This window comes from Zootoca vivipara, chromosome 5 (genome assembly GCF_965207765.1).
Source record: "Zootoca vivipara chromosome 5, rZooViv2.hap1.1, whole genome shotgun sequence".
Classification (NCBI taxonomy): domain Eukaryota; kingdom Metazoa; phylum Chordata; class Lepidosauria; order Squamata; family Lacertidae; genus Zootoca; species Zootoca vivipara.
In genome coordinates this window covers 90,337,089-90,357,554 of record NC_142588.1, presented here as the reverse complement: position 1 = coordinate 90,357,554, position 20,466 = coordinate 90,337,089, and the positions used below count along the sequence as shown (strand labels likewise).

Sequence of the window (20,466 nt, the reverse complement as noted above, 5' to 3'; positions counted from 1 at the left end):
AAATGCTAGAGGCTTTTTTCTTTTTAAAGCAGATGCTGAAGTCCACATAACCTTATGCCACATTAAATTTATTTAAGGGGCCACATCTTTCCAGGAAGCTGAATTCTGCCCACCCCCAATTTCAAGTGCCAGCTTGTGAAGTGTGACTGTGAAATTGCAGAATTAATATCGCTGTACTTACGCCTTCCAGAATTGTGTGTCGGTCTGACTCACAAACAGGAAGGCAAGAAGATTAGGGAGGGCTGTAACTCAGTGGTAGAGTACAAGCTTCATTTCATTTATTTATTATTACGGTCGAGGACCAGCTCTTATCCAAGAAAGATCCCAGATTCCTCTTTGGTATGTCCAGGAGCATGGCTTAGAAAGGGACAAATGAGATCAGTACATTATTTGTTGAACAGTATTTTTCAGATGGCAATTCTCAGAACAGCTAACAAATTAATAAAATCAGAGAAATGATAACGTACAGTTCACAATTATATAAAATAATGCAGCAGGGCAATAAAACAGTAAAAATCAACAGAAGCAATAAAAGTACACAGATTGAAACCAGGTAGCTGACGTGCTGAAACGCTTAAGCAAATAAAAAGCCTGGTGCCCAAAGATATCAGGCGGGGTGCCATGCAAGCTTCCCTGGGAAGGGCATTCTGGATTCATGGCAACTGAAAATGCCATTGGTTTTATGGTTGGAGTGCAGGGTGCAGAGAGATCAACAGGGTTCACAAAAGCAAAAATTGTCATTTTCCTGGGAGATTTGGCTAGTTTTTAAAATATGTTTATGGCTATGGAGAAGAACTTGCATATGGAGAGAAACTTGCATATGTGTAGAAAATGCCTGACAAAATATCAGAAGATAGGCAGCAAGTAAGGAAAGACTTTTAGTTGTCATCAGTACTGTGCCTTATAGTTCCTTATCCATCATGCATGTAAGTAGCAGGAGTTGATTGGCACACTATTTCCACAATATGTTCAGGCCACAGGATCTCACTTTATGGAATGCAGAATCAGAGTCAGTGAGCCACAGAAGTGGAAGTCATAATGTTCTGTGGTGGTGGAGAGCTTGATTTATGGCAAGAAGTCTGGCTCAGTCTATTTGCTGTCTCCATAATCCACTCATCTCTCCCGTGTACAGGAAACCCTCAGGCTGGCCTGTGAATACATTCAGAAGCTGCGATCTGACATGGGTGGAGCCAACCTCCTGGCTGCTCTGACTTGGATCTTGGGGCTCCCTCTTCACCGCGGGTATCCTCGGCAGCTTTTTATATTTACAGATGCCAGTGTTGGAAACACAGGCAGGGTCATCGAGCTGGTCAGGAGACACGCGAGCACTGTCAGGTATGGAGTGGGGTGAACTGGCCTTTCCTAGATCTCCAGTTCTACCTTTGCGTGGAAGAGGTCCTCTCTACAGACCTGGGTAGAATAAAGTACTCTGCTGTATGTTGAAAAGTGGAGAGGCAGTATCATCCATTAAATAAAGAGAGCTGGATCTGGGTCGGTCTTTATTATGCACAGAAGCTCTGTGCCACTAATAGCCTCATGATTTGCAATAATCAATAATACTTAGCATTTAAATAGCACTTTCAAGCATTCAAAGAACTTCACATACATTATCTCAGCAATCTTTGCAGCAACACTATAAGATTGATCAGTATTCCTATCCTTTCCTGCTCATGCTATGTATGTTATGGTTTCACCTGTTGATTTCTGCCTGCCATGCAGCTATTGAGGACCTAGAGCTTCTGCCCCTAAAAGATCTTTAAAATGTGTGTACAGTAGAGTTAGTTCAAATCTATCATTGTAGGGGGCATTCCACAAACTAGGATTGATTGCTAACCAGCAGATATGCATAGTTAGGTTTGACTATAAAAAAAGTTCCTATGTATATGTCATAACCAGCACTTTGAATTGTGCCCAGAAACAGACGAGTAGCCAGTGAAGATGTTCTAATAAGGGAGGCATCTGCTCCCTGTAACCAGCCCTGGTCAGCCATCTATTATGAGAACTAGCCAATAAGCACCCTCTACAGCCAGTGTTTCCCTGAATTTGCACTGTAAACTTACAGAATCATATGCCAGGCTCAATCTGGTACAGAAGAAAGGTGTGTTTGTGCAAATGCAGTGGAGGGCACTTTCAGGCCACCCCCACTGATGTTAGAATGTTGCGAATGTATTTACACTTGTAGTCATAACTGGATTTGCTCCCCAGCCATTAATTGTCTGGGTGACCCTAAGCAAGCAACCTCTTACACAGGCTGCATACACACCATACATTTAAAGCACATGGCTTTCCCCCAAAGAATCATGGGAACTGTAGTTTACTACTCAGAGCTACAGTTTCCAGAATCCATAACAAACTGCAATTCCCACGACACTTTATGGGAAGTAATGTGCTTTTAAGAAAGTATGCATGAGATGAAGACGTCAATGCAGTCTGCTGAGCTCAGAAGCGCTGTGCCATGGCTTGGCAGTGCACATCCTAATAGAGTATGGAACAGAATGAAGCAGGCTGGGTGGTCTGAGGTTCAAGGACTTCTTTCCCACAGGTGTTTTACCTTTGGCCTGGGCTCTGGGGCCTGCCGTAGGCTCCTGCGCGGACTGGCAAAGGTGAGCAGAGGTCGTGCTGAATTCCTAAGCCTGCATGAAAGGCTGCAGCCCAAGGTATGTGCTGTACTGCTTCATTGTTGGTATTTTTGACTTTGGTGGTCACCTACGTATGCTCAATAGTATGTGCCATGTCCACACTAGTACAATCACCAATTTAACACAGGCGTGCGCCAGCTATGAAGGATCCAGACAGCAGTGTAGTATTATCCTGCTGTTCAAGAATCCATGCGGAGACAGTGTTAGCAGCCAAGCCATCTTTCAGGATATTGCAACCTGAAAGAGGCTCAAGGAGGTAGGGATGGAAGGAAGGGTCTGTCACTTTCTACTCTTTCACTTCCTTGTTTTTCCAATCTTCACATTTCTGCAGAAATTTCCAGACTTTTTATTTATTTTTTTAAAAAAACTCTTTATTCATCCCTGTTTTGTGTGAATTTCTCCTGATAAACACATTTTTTTGTGTGCAGTCTTGACTCCTGCACTTATTTCTGCAAGTAATTCCCCCTCGTACAATACATTTTTGTATGTTATATTCACCAATATCTTTTTATGCACACTTTCTTCTAACATTTGCAGTTTGGTAAATACTGGTTGATTGAAGAACTGCTTTGCAAAGCTCAGTTAAGTGCACATGTCAAAGGATGGCTGTTTCATTTTGCGTATTGTTCTGGAAAGTACAAATTTGATAGACTGGCCTTTAAATGCAAACTTGATCAAATTTCTCACCCGTCCTTAGAATATGGCTGTTAGAGATGCGAGCGCTGCTGAATATCTCTGGTTTTTCCCTCCAGCTGATAAAGTCTTTGAAAAAAGCAATTGAGCCAGCTGTGAGTGACATCACTATAGACTGGTATGTGCCAGACACCATGGAGGCCCTGCTATCGCCCAATGAGATCGCAGCCCTGTATCCAGGAGACCGGCTCATCAGCTACTGCACTCTTTACCACATTGCCAGCTTCCGGGACAAGAAGGCAACAGTTGAGCACCCATTCCCTTAAAACTTGGGCTTGGGGGCGGAATGTGGCCTGGCAGGCCTTTTTTTTCTGCCACTTGGGACTCTCCCCAGGCCCTGCTGCACACCCCCTTGGGAGAATTTTTGCTAGGCTGTGATGTGTTAACACCGAAAGGCAGCCCTCCAGAGGGAATATGGCTCTCAGGCTGAAAAACATTCCCCAGCCCTGTCCTAAAAAGTGTGGCTCCCTCTGCCGTAGGAAACAGGGCCTGCATTTATTTTGTGACTGGCTCCAGTAGCCACTTGCAGAAAGCCTTGGCTGGAGAAGGTGCCTTTTTGCCGATTGTTTCCTTCGTCCCCCTCAGAACAGAGCCTTTTTAAATATGCCTGCAGTCATCTACTCGTCATCTACTCAGTTTGGCTGCCTTATTTCTCCAGGGCAGAGAGCCGTTGTGCCGGAGTCTATCTAGGGGCTCTGCGGGTTCAGTGTTCCAGTCCCAGGAGGAGGCAACTGGTTTGGAAGGAGCCCATCCACACCCAGCTGGTGAGAGTCAAGAAATTTGCCGAGCCCTTCATGAGATTTCCCGTGAGATATCTCTGGAGTTTTCTGCTGGGGGCACTGAGGAGTCTATGAAAAGTAAGTAGAACTTTGTGGAATGGTGTTTGTCTTGAGTTCTTTCCTCTAGGACTGTCTGGGAATGGAGCAACAGTCTTTGCTCCAAACCCACTAAGCAGTGATCCCCTCCTCCCATTCCGTGCAGTCTGGTCCACATGGGGAAATAGGGCACTCTACACTTAAGCCCCAACAACCCGAGGTCACATCTACACTGTACATTTAAAGCACATGGCTTCCTGCAAAGAATCATGGGAGCTGTATTACAGGTAGGTAGCCGTGTTGGTCTGGGTCGAAGTAAAATAAAAAAATTCCTTCAGTAGCACCTTAAAGACCAACTAAGTTTTTATTTTGGTATGAGCTTTCGTGTGCATGCACACTTCTTCAGATACAGTGAAATAGAAGTCCCCAGGCACTTGTTTGTTAAGGGTGCTGAGACCTATAGCTCTGTGAGGCTAAACTATTGTTGTTGTTTAGTTGTTTAGTCGTGTCCGACTCTACATGACCCCATGGACCAGAGCACGCCAGGCACTCCTGTCTTCCACTCCTGTACCGAGACATGATTTCAGAATACATTGCCCTGAACTGAGAGGTGTACACAGATCACACGTTGTTGTTTAGTTGTTTAGTCGTGTCCGACTCTTCATGACCCCATGGACCATAGCACGCCAGGCACTCCTGTCTTCCACTGCCTCCTGCAGTTTGGTCAAACTCATGTTGGTAATTTTGAGACCATTGTCCAACCATCTCGTCCTCTGTCGTCCCCTTCTCCTTGTGCCCTCAATCTTTCCCAACATCAGGGTCTTTTCCAGGGAGTCTTCTCTTCTCATGAGGTGGCCAAAGTATTGGAGCCTCAGCTTCACAATCTGTCCTTCCAGTGAGCACTCAGGGCTGATTTCCTTCAGAATGGATAGGTTTGATCTTCTCGCAGTCCATGGGACTCTCAAGAGTCTCCTCCAGCACCATAATTCAAAAGCATCAATTCTTCGGTGATCAATCTTCTTTATGGTCCAGCTCTCACTTCCATACATCACTACTGGGAAAACCATAGCTTTAACTATACAGACCTTTGTCAGCAAGGTGATGTCTCTGCTTTTTAAGATGCTGTCTGGTTTTGTCATTGCTTTTCTCCCAAGAAGCAGGCATCTTTTAATTTCGTCACTGCTGTCACCATCTGCAGTGATCAAGGAGCCCAAGAAAGTAAAATCTCTCACTGCCTCCATTTCTTCCCCTTCTATTTGCCAGGAGGTGATGGGACCAGTGGCCATGATCTTGGTTTTTTTGATGTTGAGCTTCAGACCACATTTTGCACTCTCCTCTTTCATCCTCATTAAAAGGTTCTTTAATTCCTCCTCACTTTCTGCCATCAAGGTTGTGTCATCTGCATATATGAGGTTGTTGATATTTCTTCCGGCAATCTTAATTCCGTCTTGGGATTCATCTAGTCCAGCCTTTCTCGTGATGAATTCTGCATATAAGTTAAATAAGCAGGGAGACAATATACAGCCTTGTCGTACTCCAATCCTAATTTTGAACCAATCAGTTGTTCCATATCCAGTTCTAACTGTTGCTTCTTGTCCCACATAGAGATTTCTCAGGAGACAGGTGAGGTGATCAGGCACTCCCATTTCTTTAAGAACTTGCCATAGTTTGCTGTGGTCCACACAGTCAAAGGCTTTTGCGTAGTCAAGGAAGCAGAAGTAGATGTTTTTCTGGAACTCTCTGGCTTCCTCCATAATTCAGCACATGTTTGCAATTTGGTCTCTGGTTCCTCTGCCCCTTCGAAATCCAACTTGCACTTCTGGGCGTTCTCAGTCCACATACTGCTTAAGCCTGCCTTGTAGAATTTTGAGCATCACCTTGCTAGCGTGTGAAATGAGCGCAATTGTGCAGTAGTTGGAGCATTCCTTGGCACTGCCCTTCTTTGGGATTGGGATGTAGACTGATCTTCACCAATCCTCTGGCCACTGCTGAGTTTTCCAAACTTGCTGGCATATTGAGTGTAGCACCTTAACAGCATCATCTTTTAAGATTTTAAATAGTTCTAAACTACACACAGAGAGAGGGGGGAGAGAGAGGGGGAGGGGGAGGGAGAAAGAGAGAGAGAGAGAGAGAGAGAGAGAGAGAGAGAGAGAGAGAGAGAGAGAGAGAGAGAGAGAGAGAGAGAATTCTGTGATGGAAGCCATGTACTTGAAGGTGCTTTAATGTCTGCTGTGAATGTGACCTGCGTCTTGATTCCTCCAAGCCCACTGGCTTTTTTACACTAAAAACCCTCCTAGAACTCAGCTGGGAAGACAGTGGTGGGAAAGTGGAAATAAAATAGAGAATTGGCTCCACCTGTCAATGGTTCTGTCTCTGCCTCCTGTTGGACTCAGGCCAACCCCGACTGGCCCTGACCACTTCCTTTTTGAATTATGGAGGTCAGCTGAGGAGTAATGAGAGGCCATAGCTCTTTGGCACAGCACTGTTTTGCATGTAGGAGGTCCCAGGTTCACTCCTTGGCATCTCCAGTGGATGCCAGGCTTAAAAATTCCTTTTCAACCATGCCTTTGGCCGATTGACATTTGATGGCCATTTAAACGTGTTGTGGGAGAGGGAAGTTATTGGTATGTTGTTCTTATTTTTACTATGTATTTTGTGGTTTTTATATTGTGATTTATGGTGTGAACCACCCTGCAATCTGTGAATGAAGGGCAGTATGCAAATGTAATTAGCAACCATAATAATTTTGCCTCGGTATATTATGGAGCTCTCCATGCCAGTCCCTCTGCGTTCTTCTCCCTGGCAGGTGGGGATCCTGTGTCCGGAGGAGACATCTGGAAGCGGATTTACCAGCCCTCCTACATCAAGGAACAGTATGTGCTCACTCACTGCTCAGTCAGCACTGACCACAGCCACGGCTTGCTCTCCCACAGTTCCACCAGCAGCGAGTCCACAGGCTCCAGAGATGTCCCTCCAGAGGGAGGGTCCTTAGCCCAGGCTCTCGAAGGCAGCTCACAGCAAGGCCAGAAGAGTGTCTCTCTATGCAATTCCTCCACCAAGTCTGCTCCCGTCTCCCAGGCTCATTCTGGTGCTGCTCCTAAGGTGAGGCATTTCAGGTCCCCTCCACTCCACAGCACCCACCACGCTTTGAAAGAGGCCTGCTACTTTATACTACTTTGGGTCTTTTTTCTAGGATCAAATCTTCTATCAGAAATGTAAAGGGAGATTTCCCATTCTTCCTATTCTTAGGTGGAGGCATTCCCAACTGGATGGTCAGAAACATTTTCACTTTCATCCTCTATTAACTTATTTATAGCATTATTGCCCCCTCTTTAGAAAGGCTCCCAGTGGTCCCAGTCAATTGAAACAATGAGTTGTCCTGACCAAGACACGCCCCCCCTCCCCAGTTCCTTTCCCCTTTCCCCCATGGGTTAGTTTAAAGGCTGTTCTGCAGCCTTTTAACACAAAACAAATTCACAAATATTTTCAGACATGTCTTTTTGACACACTCAAGGGACACCATTCTTCTGAATACCAGTTGCTGGAAACCACAGGAAGGGGAGAGTGTACTTCTGCTCTGCTTCTGCCTTTGGGATTCCTAGGGGCATCTGGGTGGCCACTGCAAGAACAGGATGCTGGACTTGATGGGCCTCATCCAGCAGGTTCTTCTTATGTTCTTACATAAAGTAGATCCTGCTACAGTTGGCTTTGTAATGTAGGTGTTGAATCTGCACTGGACAGCTTAGACCTCCCATGATACAACCCCAGAACCAAGGTATCCTTTGATGTAATTTGAAAAGTCCTTCATGATTATGGGTCTTTCCAGACTGTTGCTATTTTCAGGTGGGATTCAACCATGTATTGGCACATTCTGGTTGTGCAATTATAATTGATTGGGAGCTCTTGTGCAACAAACCCACTCCCCACTCCCACCCGCCAAAAATGCACACAGACTTTTTGTGATAAGTAAAGTAATGGCAACATGAAATTGAAAGGTTGGGGTAACACTTTCCTTGATGGCATGTTGTCTCACCTGCCTGCAGACAAATCAGAATGAATGCTTATTCAATAGCCCATGTTTTCAAACTGCCCTGCAAGAAAGTGAGGATGAATGTTCCATAAAGTGGTTGTTTGGAAGAGCTTTGTGTGTGAGAGGGAGAGAATGGAAGACAATTCCTCAGGTGTAGAGATGCAGTAGGCCCGGCATTAGATCTGCACAAGGGAAGGGTGTTTGCTTTCTTACAATGATCTTTGACATACTTCTTAGAGTTTTCCCAGCCTTGGCCTTCTCACCCTCTCCTTCTCTTAAGGTGTCTGTGGCCCTGAGCTCTGAGGAGCTGGTGCGGAGGAAGAAGGCCTTGGCCCGAGCTGCTCTGTCTGGACGTAGCTTCTCCTCCCCACATGGTGAGCTGGATGCCCATCGGCTGTGCCGAGCCCTAGAGAAGGTGTCCCAGAAGCGGAACCGTTCCCTGGAAGGGAAACTGGATGAGATTGGGCCAGAGTTGCAGAAGATGCGCAGAAGCATTGCTGATTCCAGTGAGTGGTGGGAAAGAAGAAAGCGGAAGTCTCCTCCTGGGAGACGAGAGAAAGCAGGAGTGACTGAGACTTGCATGTGGGCCAGCTATAGAGGGCCCTCTTCCATCTGCAGGGGGTGGCATCCTGGTGTCAGTTATTCTTCCCACTTAGGTCTTATGCAAATTATTAACATCCCTGTTAGTTTATCCCCTACTCCAGTTCTGCACTGCAGCTCAGTGACAGAAGTTCCCAGGTTCAGTCCCATAACATCCCCAGGTAGAGCTGGGGGTGTCCTCAGCCTGAAACCTGTCTTGATAGATTTGCATCCTCCCCTCCCTGCTCCAACACTTGGCAGGACTTAGAAGCTCTCATCCATCTGTAGAGTGGTTTGTTTGTTTTTGTGGTGGACCATGTTGCTCAATTTCCCCCCTCCATACCCACCTTTGACTGGGGAGTTACCTGGGCCAGGGCAAGCCCAAAGCCTGCCTCAGAACAAGCTGAATGTCAATGTTTTTGTGACTAGGAATGGAGTTGGCCAGCATTGTGTAGAGTGCAGATGGCTGTCCAGAAGAGTGAAGTCTGCAGGCCCTGTCTATCAGGAAAGGGGATTATGGTCCGATTGTAAGCCTTCCAAGTCTGTGGAGAGTACTTTGCAGGATTTGGAGCCAGTGGGTGCCAGACTAATCCTGGCAGGCTCAAGTGTCATTTCTGTTGGCAGGGGGAAATCCACCTTTCCTGCTGATGCCGGGACCAGAGATGAGCTACTAAAACCTTCCCATCATTGAAGCAGAGTCCCATATGGTTGCAAATGCCTCATGCTCAGTCTGCAAGCAGCTGCCTTGCTATAAGGAATGGATAGGGACCCTGAAGCCCTCTGGATGCTCTTGGACTCTAGCTCCCATCATCCTCGGCCTTTGACTATGCTGGTTGGGGCTGATGGGAGTTGGAGTCCAACAACATCTGAAGGGCCCCATCCCTGCTGTAAATAACCATTGAAGGCACTTGCAGTACTCTTGGATCCTTCAATTGCAAAGGTTCCTGTCATACTAGCTGTTGTGGTATCTAAAGGCTCTTCCACACTTGTCCCATGCCTAGAAAACAGGGATCGAGGTGATTTTCCACTTGTCTGAGTGGTTTTCGCTTTGTCCCATCGCTTTCCCCCAGAAACCCAATCTTTAGTGCCAAATCAAAGCAAACATCAATCTGGAGAAAACCCGATTGACATCATTTGCCCCAATTCATCAGTGAAGATTGGGTTTTCCCAGGGGGAATACAGCAGGGCAAGTGAAAGTCTCTGAGTGCCAAACTTGGGGATGTGTACACTCCTAACTGGGTGTTTGTGAGCTTCCAGAGATGTCTGCCTGCGGGAAACTCTGTCCTGTTGCAAAACCTGCTGAGCCTTGTGCGTGCATTCTCATGCCTTGCTCTCTCCCAGGCAATCTACTGTCACCAGCCCACCTAGACTGGGACACGCTATTGGAGCCCCCGTACCTTTTCAGCCCATCACCAGCAACTGAGCAAGGAGAGTGTGAGAGCAGCGCTTGGCCGCCACTCCGGTGCCAAGTTGTGATCCATGGACTCAGGGCAGGGAAGCCAGTCTCTTGGGAAGTGACAGCTGCCCTGGATTCCCTGCTTCTTGCCAGAGACAGCCAGGCCAAGGAGGAGCCTTCTCAGTGGCAGCAGCAAAGTAAGGGCTGGGACAAACTGCTTCACCACTTGACTGCTGGCTCCGTCATCCGGGATAATGAGAATGTGTCTCAAAGGGAAGCCGAGATTGAACATGGTAAGCCTGCCCTTCCCTTCACTCACCCATTCTGCCTCAAATTTGACTACTTAAACAGATGATGAATATTAATTGAGTTATTAAATATGGGCTTGGGTGTTGTTGCAAGGCTCATTTCTGAAGCCACAAAGAATATGGACTTGCTTAAAGACAAGCATACATAACTTTGCCTATCCTGTATCCCAAATCCACCTTCCCTCTTAACTCTAACCAGCACTGTGATTCTGCCTCTTCAAAGGTTTCTCACGAAGATTCCGCATTAAGGCTGCCCAGTCCAGCAAAGCTTGCAACACACCTTCAATATATACCTCTGTGGTGCCTGTAGATGCTTCCACCCAGGAGATCTTGCCCTCTGCCCTTGAGGTTCGAAGCACAGGTAGGGCAGCTTGGAGCGCACATGCAGAGCTCTGCTTCTTAGGTCAGAATTTGAATCCCCGGGATTTACCAGAGATCTAGTTTTGAGAGTAAATTCTATCATGGGAGCTAGAAACTTTTTTAAAAAAATCTGTTGTCCAACAGATTGCACAATCATGTTCTTCTACTGTTCCTTCCTGAAGTGCTCAAAATCTGGAGCAGCCTGTCTTCATTTGTTTTCCCTTGGAAGAGACAGGAGTCCAGCTGCTTACAGCATCTAACCTGCCTGTTTAAACATATCAGGATTGAAAAGGAATGATAGTGAGCAGCAATTAGACTCAGTGGAGTTCTGCAGGATTGCAGAACAAAACTGGCTGCTTTCACCAGCTTCTTTTGTTAGCAAACTGCTGAGAGCAGCCCAAATATTTACAGACATTTCCACCATACAATTTTGGTACATTCCAGGTTTCATCAGGTATCTAGGGTGGCATGTTTTCCTGCTGCAGATGACTGCATCAACTTGAACCAGCCGCTGAGTGAGGGGATATTTTCCAGTGGCAGCCAGGAATATATCTGTCTGCAGAATGCAGGCTGTATTTATTATTAGCTCAATAAAATCCATGCAGAGAAAACGAGATTGTTCTGCAACTGAATATGCACAGTGCTGGTCCCACAACGATCTCTAAACACCCCGATGAAATATGCTTTCTTCCAGTGGGCCTCTTCAGCCACCAGCAAGGATCCTATTCCGGCAGCCGACGTCAACATAGTTGCTCAGCAGGTCTGGGACGGAGGCAGGACTCGGAGGACCTGGATGATGCTCCTGTTTCTGCAGGTACTAGTGTCACTTCACCTGTCCAAGGAACCCTTTATCTACATGACCCAAGCACCCCCAGGAGGCAGTAGATGGTGAAGAAGCAGAGAAACAAATACAAATCGAGGAATTTAGTACTATTAGTAGTAGTAGTAGTAGTACTATTATTCAATTTCTTATCCTCCCACCACCACAAGATCCTGGGTCAGGTTACAGCAATTTAAAGATACAACATTAAAATCAGTTTAAAACAAATTAAATCAAAATAATAGGGCCCTAAACTTATTTTGCGCTCCAATCTCCGAGCAGTGCAAGATTTCAGGGGTTCCAGGTGCTTACCCAGGGCTTGTGTTTCCTTTGGGAATGAAGCACAGCAGAGACTATGGTGTCTTTAGGATACAGTGGTGCCTTGACTTACGAATTTAATCCGTTCCGAAGGCACCTTCGTAGGTCGAAAAATTCATAAGTCGAAAAGCGCCATTGGAAACGCGATTTCTCATAGGAATGCATTGGGAAAGGAAAAATTCGTAAGTCGAAGCATCTAAAAATTCATAAGTCAAAGAAACCCTATCTAAAACCGCCGCGGTTTCCATTTGGATGTCGAGAAATTTGTAAGCGTGCGGCCATTTGCCCCACTCGTAAGTCGAAAAATTCGGTTGTCGAGTCGTTCGTAAGTCGAGGTACCACTGTATATACACATGTATACAACCTGAGCCTACGATGGAGAAGTTCACAGCATTAGCACCCCAAAAGGGTCTTGCTTCTCCCACAGCCACAGCCTTGGATTCAAACAGACACCCAACATTGCTCTGCTTCTCTGTCTTCTCCCAGCTTGCTGCTTTACACCTGCCCATATCACTGCAACTTTTTCAACTCTAAATTCCGGCTCTGTCTTTCTAACTATCCACGAGTTGAGGGAGAGGCTGCATCCATTTGCCATCTCCCACAGAGGCCCTTCCTTTGTTCTCCTTACACCTCACCAGGAGGCTAACCTGGCTACTGTATTTCAGGAATTAGAAGACTTGATTAGATTTTAACATTTGCTGGATCCAGGGTTTAGTGGAGTCTGACATACCACTTAACACTCCAAACTCATAACGCTATACTTCTCCAGTGTCAAAGGCCCAGGGTAAAGAGGCAAAAGCTTTTTTTAGCGAAGGTACCAATGCACCTCCGTGGGGAGGGAGTTCCATGATTTAGAGGTGGCCACAGAGAATTCCGTATCCTGGGCGGCCATCTCCCTCCCCCAATTTCTGACAGTGGAGAAGCTACCAAGAGGCCCTTGCTGCCAGCCTTAAGAGTTGAGAGGGTCTGTAGGGAAGGAGGAGGCCTTTACAATATTTGAGGCCTAGGTCTTTTTAGAAGGCTTTAAACACCAATTCAGTGATCAGTTGTAGCAGTGAAACCAGTGTAATTTGCATCCCCATAGGGGAAAAAGTGCTTGATGAACCCAAGCTATATGTGATGCAGGAGAGGTGAATATGCCTTTTAAAAGAAAAGCAAAAATAGCTCTGCTTCCCAGCAACAGCAGATAGCAGTTTGAACATTAGGAAACTGACCTGCTAACAATGAGAGCATTGGGATGATTTTGTTGTGAAAGATTAGTGAGAGCGGCACAGCCTCCCTGTCAGAAATGTGCTCTGTAGGGTAGGGTCAGCCGTTTGACTTCTCCCTTCTCTGTAGCAATCCAACCTAGCATGTTGCTCCTTTTTGAAGATGAAGCATGAGCAGTGCCTGATCATTTGGAAGCATCATAGCTGGGAAAGGGCCATAGCTCAGTGGTGGCCCCTCTGATTTGTATGAAGAAGGTCCCAGGTCCAGTCTTGGCATCTCTAGTTAGGGCCTCGGAAGATTCCCCTGCCTCAAACCCTGGAGATCCACTGCCACTCTCAACATCCCTGACCACTGGTCCTGCCAACTAGGGATGATGGGAGCTGTAGTCCAACAACAGCTGGAGACCCAAGTTTGGGAACCCCTGATCTAGATGATACTGAGTTAGGTGGAGGAACAATCTGGCTCAGCTTAAGGCAGCCTCCTGTCTTCCTGTGAACAGGTCCTTTTAACACACTTCTTGATATAGCAGTATCAGTCCCACCCTGCTGCTATTGACTGATCACTGAACTCTCTTTTGCAGGGGTGGGAAATGGAATATGGCCGGTGGCAGGGGCGTAGCCAGGATGAAAATTAGGGGGGCAAGGGGGAGGGGCCACAGTGGGGCAAGGAAAGCTCCCTTCTCCCTTGCCAGCTTTCCCTCCACCCGCCCCGGCGATCGCGGAGGGGGAGGAGGGGATCGGAGCAGCCCGATTTTGGGCTGCTCCGACCCCCTCCTCCCCCTCCTCGAACGGCAGGGGCGAGGGGGCGCCAGGATCAGTCCGAAATCGGGCTGCTCCGATCCCCTCCTCCCCCTCTGCGATCGCCGGGGTGGGTGGAGGGAAAGCCCCAGAGCCGTGCAAAGCGTTTGGCTGGCTTTCCCTCCGCCCGCCCCACAGCCAGCCAGGGAGAAGGGACGTCCCTTCTCCCTGGCTGGCTGTGGGGCGGGTGGAGGGAAAGCCCCAGAGCCACGCAAAGCGTTTGGCTGGCTTTCCCTCCGCCCGCCCCGCAGCCAGCCAGGGAGAAGGGAGATGTCACTTCTGCCTGGCTGGCTGTGGGGCGGGTGGAGGGAAAGCCCCAGAGCCACGCAAAGCGGTTGCCTGGCTTTCCCTCCGCCTGCCGCACAGCCAGCCGGCTAGAAGGGACGTCTCCCTTCTCCCTTGCTGGCTGTGGGGCGGGCGGAGGGAAAGCCAGCCAAACGCTTTGCGCGGCTCTGGGGCTTTCCCTCCACCCGCCCCACAGCCAGCCAGGGAGAAGGGAGACGGCACCGGGCGAGCAGCGGGGCAGGCTGGCCAGCGGCCCTGCCTCTAGGGGGAGCAACTGCCCCCTCCTGCCTACGCCCATGGCCGGTGGGCCAGATCCCTACTTCCCCTACCCACTGTGGGCCAAGTTTGACAAGTGGTGGAGTTGCAAGAAAATAAAAAACTTTTGGGACCTCATTTATAATGAATTAAAAAAATTGTTCAAGATAATGTTTAACAAAAGACCGGAAGCCTTCCTCTTAGGTATAATGGCACCAGATATCCCAAGAAAGAAAAGAAGAATCTTTTAACATGCTACAACGGCAGCAAGAATGCTGGTTGCCTAGGGGTGGAAGGGAGATCAAATTCCATCAAAAGAGGAGTGGCAAGTAAAACTGTTAGAATACATGGAATTAGCACATATGGTGGAAAAAAATAGAGATCTACCGACCCAAAAGTTTAAAGAGGAGTGGGAGATGTAAAGACAATATCTAAAATTATATGTCCCCATATAAAAACTTTAGAATGCTTCGAATAACTCTCGAATTGAAATAAGGACAAAGAATACAAACAAGATTTAGTACAGATCAAATTTATTGGAATATCAGAGGCAAGGAATCGAGGAAACAAGGAAGTCGGGAAATATTTTTGTGTATTGGTGAAGTAGTGTTACATATCTTTGTTTGTTTGTAAAAGATGTATTGTATATTTTTTATTTTGTATAATTTTGCTATGTCTTTGTCTGTTTTATTTTTGTTTTCTTCTTTGCTTCCCCCCCCAAATGTTCTTTGTGTTTATGTGTTAATTTTAAACCTGATGATGATGATAATGATAATAATGTTTGGCAAGTGTGCGGAGCTGCCTGCCTGATAGTTACCTGACACTACAGTGACATCAAGTAACCTGCTTTTGCAGCTGATTCCCAGGACTTGCAAAGTTCCGCACCGGTGGGCATGGTTTAGTCAAAATATTCTCTTGGGCCACATGGGGAGGCCTGGCGGGCCTTGTTAAGCTTGAGGTTTCCTATCCCTGTTCTTTTGGATCAGCATGAGCTTTGAGCAACTCAACTTCAGCTTCTGATTTGCAGCAGTTTATTTCTGTCCTTATGCTAGTTAGATACTGTTGTTGTTTCTTGTAAACCGCTTAGAGGTTTTATTACAACTAAGCAGTATATAAATGGATAAAATAGCCAGCTAACAAAATAATAGATTGAATGCCCCCGACTTCCCTCCAGTTCTCTGCAGGTTGTATCAGTTGTTAGTCTGATGTCAGGATTTTTCTTTACTTCCTAGAACGAGAAGAGATTCCTTCTTTTCCTGTTAGTGTCACTTCTGTCAACCAAGAAAAGCAGAACTGCCATGATGGTAAGTCTTACGGCAGAGTTTGGAGGGTGTGAAGGATCTGGAGAGGCTGCATTAAACCATGTGCTTTAATAGATTTAGGGTGCCTAAATCTATCAAGCACACACCACAAACTTAGGTTTGTGCAATTAAAGTGGATTAAAAGGCTGTGTCACCCCTATGCAACAAATACACTTTTTAAAAAGCAACCTTTTATGCAGTTTGGAAAGTGGAGAAATGCATTGAAAAGTGTGGGATGAACTAATGCCTAACAGAAAGATATATGAATGCTTCACAAGCAAATCAGGACAAATGCAAGACAAGTACTCCTTGTCATATAACTGCTCTGCTTGGAAATCAGAAGACCAGATATAATTTAATCTCCATGAGAGAAGGGATGAACGCTTGATCAATACATCATCTGCAAGAGCCCACAAACTCTACCCCTATTTATTTATAACATTTATCTCCCACCTTCCCTTCTAGGAGCTCTAGGCAGCACACAGAGTTTTTCCATTTTCCCATTTCATCCTCGCAGCAATCCTGTGGGGTAGGTTAGGCTGAGAGAAAGTGACTGGCCCAAGGTCACTCTGCGAGCTTCGTGGCTGAGGACTTGAACCCTGATCTCCCAAGTCCTAGTCCAGCACTCTAACCACTGCACCACATTGGCAAAATCAATTTCTACAGCACCAGAAGTTGGGTTTTGTGCTCTGTGTACTTTTGCTTTCCTTCTGTAACTTTTTTTGCTTTTGTTATAGGGAGAGAATAAAGAGCTTTGCTGTGCAGGGCTCTGTAGCACCAACTGGGAGATCCTAAGCAAATGGCATTAAGATGCAGCCCTGGCAATAAAACTGCAGCTACCATAGGTAGCCCCGTGGAAGTAAAGCTGTGTGGTCTCAATCAGCGAAGGCTGGTCTATTAGTACAAATGGGGCACTGCCACACCAACCTCAGCCTGACCTCAACCAGTCCCCACCTGCCTGACTTCTGACCTACAGTCTAGAGCACTGGCTGTCAACTTCTTCCTCCTTCGAGTCAGTGTTGCCTTGATAAAACTCAGAGGAGGATGTGGACAAACCTAGAATTGGCTGGCTTCGCCTGACATTGGCCCTGGCTCCACATTCTCTCAGTCACCATGCCTTCCGCCCCCACCAGTCCCCATGGGCACCACTGGTCTCCATCTCTGTTTGCTATTTTGCAGCTCCTAACCAGTTGCTTCCTTTCTGGTCTAGGTGTCGATTCCAGTCCCTCTTCTGTCTCTGTGGGCTCCCAGAAATCAATGGAGAACTTTGTGGGCTCCAGGTGAGTCTTCCAGGGCTGGGAGATGCAACAGGCTACTCTGCAGCAAGGTCGTTCTTTTGATCAACCATTCTGAGTGTTCGCAATATCATACAACACCAATTGAAATCCTTAAGAGTTTATCATCTTTTTTAGGATCAATGGAGAACTCACTGTAGGTATCCTCTACAAGTTCCCAGCTGAGTTAGCTCTGGAAACTCTCCCTTATTGTCTAAAATATTAGCACCATCTACATACTAGGTGCTTTACAAAATACGTAACTGAGAAAGACCCAGTCCAGAGCATTTTGTGGTCTTCAATAAGGTGGAAAGAGCAGGGAAGGATCAGGACACAAGACACAGTTGCTTCACTACTAGATCTTTGTGGAACAACGGAGATCTGAACAAGAAGCTAAAGCTCTGTTTTCTATGAGTAATGTTGTTGTCTTCCACCCAGCATTTGGGATTTTACAACACATTTTGAAGCCTATTAAAGCCTGCAAGCACTTGTGTGAGATAATCCTTCCTAGAGAGGAAAATCACACCCTCCAACCCACCCCGTACCTGATAAACATGCTTGAGCACCTCCATGATATATAGAGCCCCACACGGGAGGGTGGAAGGCCCCACTTAAAAGGACAGTTTTGTACTCTGCTTCAGTTAACCTGGCATGGGCTAGAGGAAGCTGGCCTGCAGTCTGTCTTTCTCAGTGCATGCAGGATCCAGTCTTATCCAGGTTAACAATCATTGAGAACTACCCCTATGAATGGAGGCAGTATACCAGATGCTGGGGAACAGGCACAGGGCAGTTTTCATGCTTTGCTTGGCCACTGTAAGAAACAGAAGGCTACACTATAAGAGCCCTAGCCTGATCGGACAAGCTGGTGACATCACCATGACATTTCACCTGGGTGACTGGTCTCTGCAGATTCAGCATCAGCCGGCGACGGGGTCAAGGCCTGGCACTGCGTCCCCAGTGCCTGACCCCTGAAAGTGAACTCTCCTCTTGTGACAGTGCCATTCAGGACTATCTCCCACTGGTAAGCATCTCTTCCCCTCTCCATTTCCACTACCTAGATCTCTGCAGCATCGTTTTATCCCACATTGGTTGCCCATCTTATGTGATTTCTGCTGGACTTCTAATTATATTTATAAGGTTTCTTCCCTGCCCTTCACTATAAGGCCCCAGGGCAGGTTACAACAGTTTAATATGCAATTATATAACAGATAAAATCATTGCTATTATAGAACAAACTAGTGTATTTCAGCCCGTTCAATAATGGGCGCTAGAACATCCTGGGGTTCGGAGAAGCGCTTGCGCAGCGCTTCTCCGAACCCTGGGACCTGTCCTTGCTGTTGGCGGCAGGGGGACAGGGACGGAGGAGGAGAAAGCGCTGCTTTCTCCTCCTCCGTTCCTCTCCCGCAGCCGCCGACAGCAAGGAGACAGGGAGGGTTGTCAGGTCCGCGGGGCGCCGGGCTCCTCCTCACGGGCGGTTCGTCCTGGCGGGCGGGCAGGATTAGCTCTTAGCGGAGAGGCAGCACAGCAGCGGCGGCAGCAGCAGCAAGAGCGGCGGCACCTCAGTAGCCCCGTCCTCCTTCTCGCCCGCCTTTTTGCGCGCTGCTTCCCGGCGCCCTCTCCCCCCTGCAGGCTGGTCCCTCACGGAGGGAGAGCGCGCGAGGGGATGGCGTGAGGGGGAGGCGGAGTCCGGCGCTTGGGCCTAGCGTCCCTCAGCCATTGCGCGCTTCGGCGCGAACTTCGCCTACGGTGACGGGGAAAGCCTGGCCGCCCTTGGTCTGCCGCTGCCGGGAAACGGGAAGTGACAGGAAGGATACATTGCTGGACACACACGCGCTCTCTCTCCCCCCCCCCGCCAACGCTCAGTCCGGCTGGGATCAGCGGTTGGCGGCCGCAGGGAAACGGTAGGTGGGGGTGGGGAGAGCGCGCGCGTGTCCAGTCTCTGCTGTCCAATCCCTGTGTCCCTGGGGGACATGCGCAGTGACCCAGGGACACACGGGACAGCTTGGACGCAGGGACAACTTGGACTTCATATATATAGATAGATAAGACTGTTCTGAATGAACCAGAACAGTATGCAGTTCCAAACTACAATTTGGCACAGCCCATAAACATCTCTGCTGCACTAGCCTACTCAAATGAAAGGAAGTTGCAAAATAGCTTTGAACTTGCACAGAAGCACTTCCCACTGAACTGTTAAGGGACTCAGGAGGTTGGCTTAAATGCACATCCAACTTCTCCCTTGTAACAGGTGCGGCTACAGCAGGCCCCCGGCATGTTCCAGCTGACCGAGTGTTTCTCAGAGGTTGTTCAGATCCCACTGGACCGCTTGCGCCGAGCCTCTCCCTATGCCTCCCACCGTGCCAGCCTCAGCCCTGCCTCCAGCACCTCCCCTTGGGCACTCATAGCCAAGGCCAGCCCAAGGCTAACAGCAAACCAGCCTTCCCCGGATGGCGGTGAAGTAGTTGGAATGAGCAAGGAGGGAGCCGTGGAGCCAGGATCGCCACACTCACACAGCACCTGCTCAGATGTGCCGAGCGCTGCCGTGTGGGCACAGGCGGACAGCGGGCGTGGCTCCGAGACAGACGCCTGCGACCATTCGCCGGATGCCTCTGAAGTGAGCATCAGCCTGCAGGAGATGTGCCCAGATGCAGAGGAAGGGGACCTGGAGAGCATGAGCTGGGCCACAGCTGTGGCTTTGGCATGGCTGGAGCACCGCTGTGCCGGGTTCTTTGTGGAGTGGGAGTTGCTGGCAGCCAAGGCCGATTCCTGGCTGCGGGCACAGCAGCTGCCAGAAGGTGTGGACGTCGCCGCCCTCAAAGGGGCAGCACGTCAACTCTTCCTGCTGCTCCGCCACTGGGATGAGAACATCAAGCTGAACATGCTGTGTTACAACCCAAACAATGTGTGAAGGAGTAGTGAGCAGGCCAGGCTGTTGGTTGCGGGTGCCAATAAAGAGACGAGCTCAGAGTCTAGAGCAGCAGCGTGTTCTTTCATTGCCAAGGTCTTTGAGTGACTCTGTGTCCACACCAGCAATGCTTTTTCCAGATACCTCCAAAATTACAGGCACTTGAGTTGCTATAGAGAGCCAGGGCTAGTCTCTTGATTACCCTCGTCTATTGGGTTGGCCAGATTATGTCCAAAAAAGGGAAGAGAGACGTGTGCTGTCCCCCACAGGGAGTGTACTGCAAGCCTGTTTTGCATAGCCTTGACTCCTGAAATGAGTGGGAAAGGCTCTCCTTCCACCACAGCAGAAAATTAGCTTATTCCCAGTAAAAAGCAACACTCCTATTCCTGCTCACACCTCACCCCCGTAGCAAGACTGTGCTACTCAGGGTTGTATCAGATGGAAGTCATCCCGTTGGTGCAGATTTCCACTTGCAGAACTGA

At 48.0% G+C, this 20,466-nt stretch overlaps 1 protein-coding gene across 5 annotated transcripts in view; it reads left to right on the top strand.

Annotated features, from left to right (window-relative positions):
- VWA5B2 (von Willebrand factor A domain containing 5B2) overlaps nt 1-20,051 on the top strand; it is a 38,333-nt gene extending 18,282 nt beyond the window's left edge. For 4 of the 5 annotated variants that reach the window (XM_035133006.3, XM_035133001.3, XM_060274321.2 and 1 more), the window contains 13 exons: nt 1,133-1,335; nt 2,543-2,657; nt 3,392-3,577; nt 3,991-4,189; nt 6,954-7,249; nt 8,458-8,683; nt 10,098-10,445; nt 10,684-10,821; nt 11,515-11,634; nt 15,737-15,808; nt 17,016-17,085; nt 17,989-18,100; nt 19,328-20,051. In XM_035133006.3, the coding sequence (XP_034988897.2) occupies nt 1,133-1,335; nt 2,543-2,657; nt 3,392-3,577; nt 3,991-4,189; nt 6,954-7,249; nt 8,458-8,683; nt 10,098-10,445; nt 10,684-10,821; nt 11,515-11,634; nt 15,737-15,808; nt 17,016-17,085; nt 17,989-18,100; nt 19,328-19,987 (2,745 nt within the window). In that variant the 3' untranslated portion in view covers nt 19,988-20,051. Of the gene's footprint in view, nt 1-1,132; nt 1,336-2,542; nt 2,658-3,391; nt 3,578-3,990; nt 4,190-6,953; nt 7,250-8,457; nt 8,684-10,097; nt 10,446-10,683; nt 10,822-11,514; nt 11,635-15,736; nt 15,809-16,270; nt 16,477-17,015; nt 17,086-17,988; nt 18,101-19,327 lie in introns of those variants that run through there. The other variant, XM_088669237.1, reaches the window with a different exon arrangement.
- The last annotated feature ends 415 nt before the right edge of the window (nt 20,052-20,466 follow it).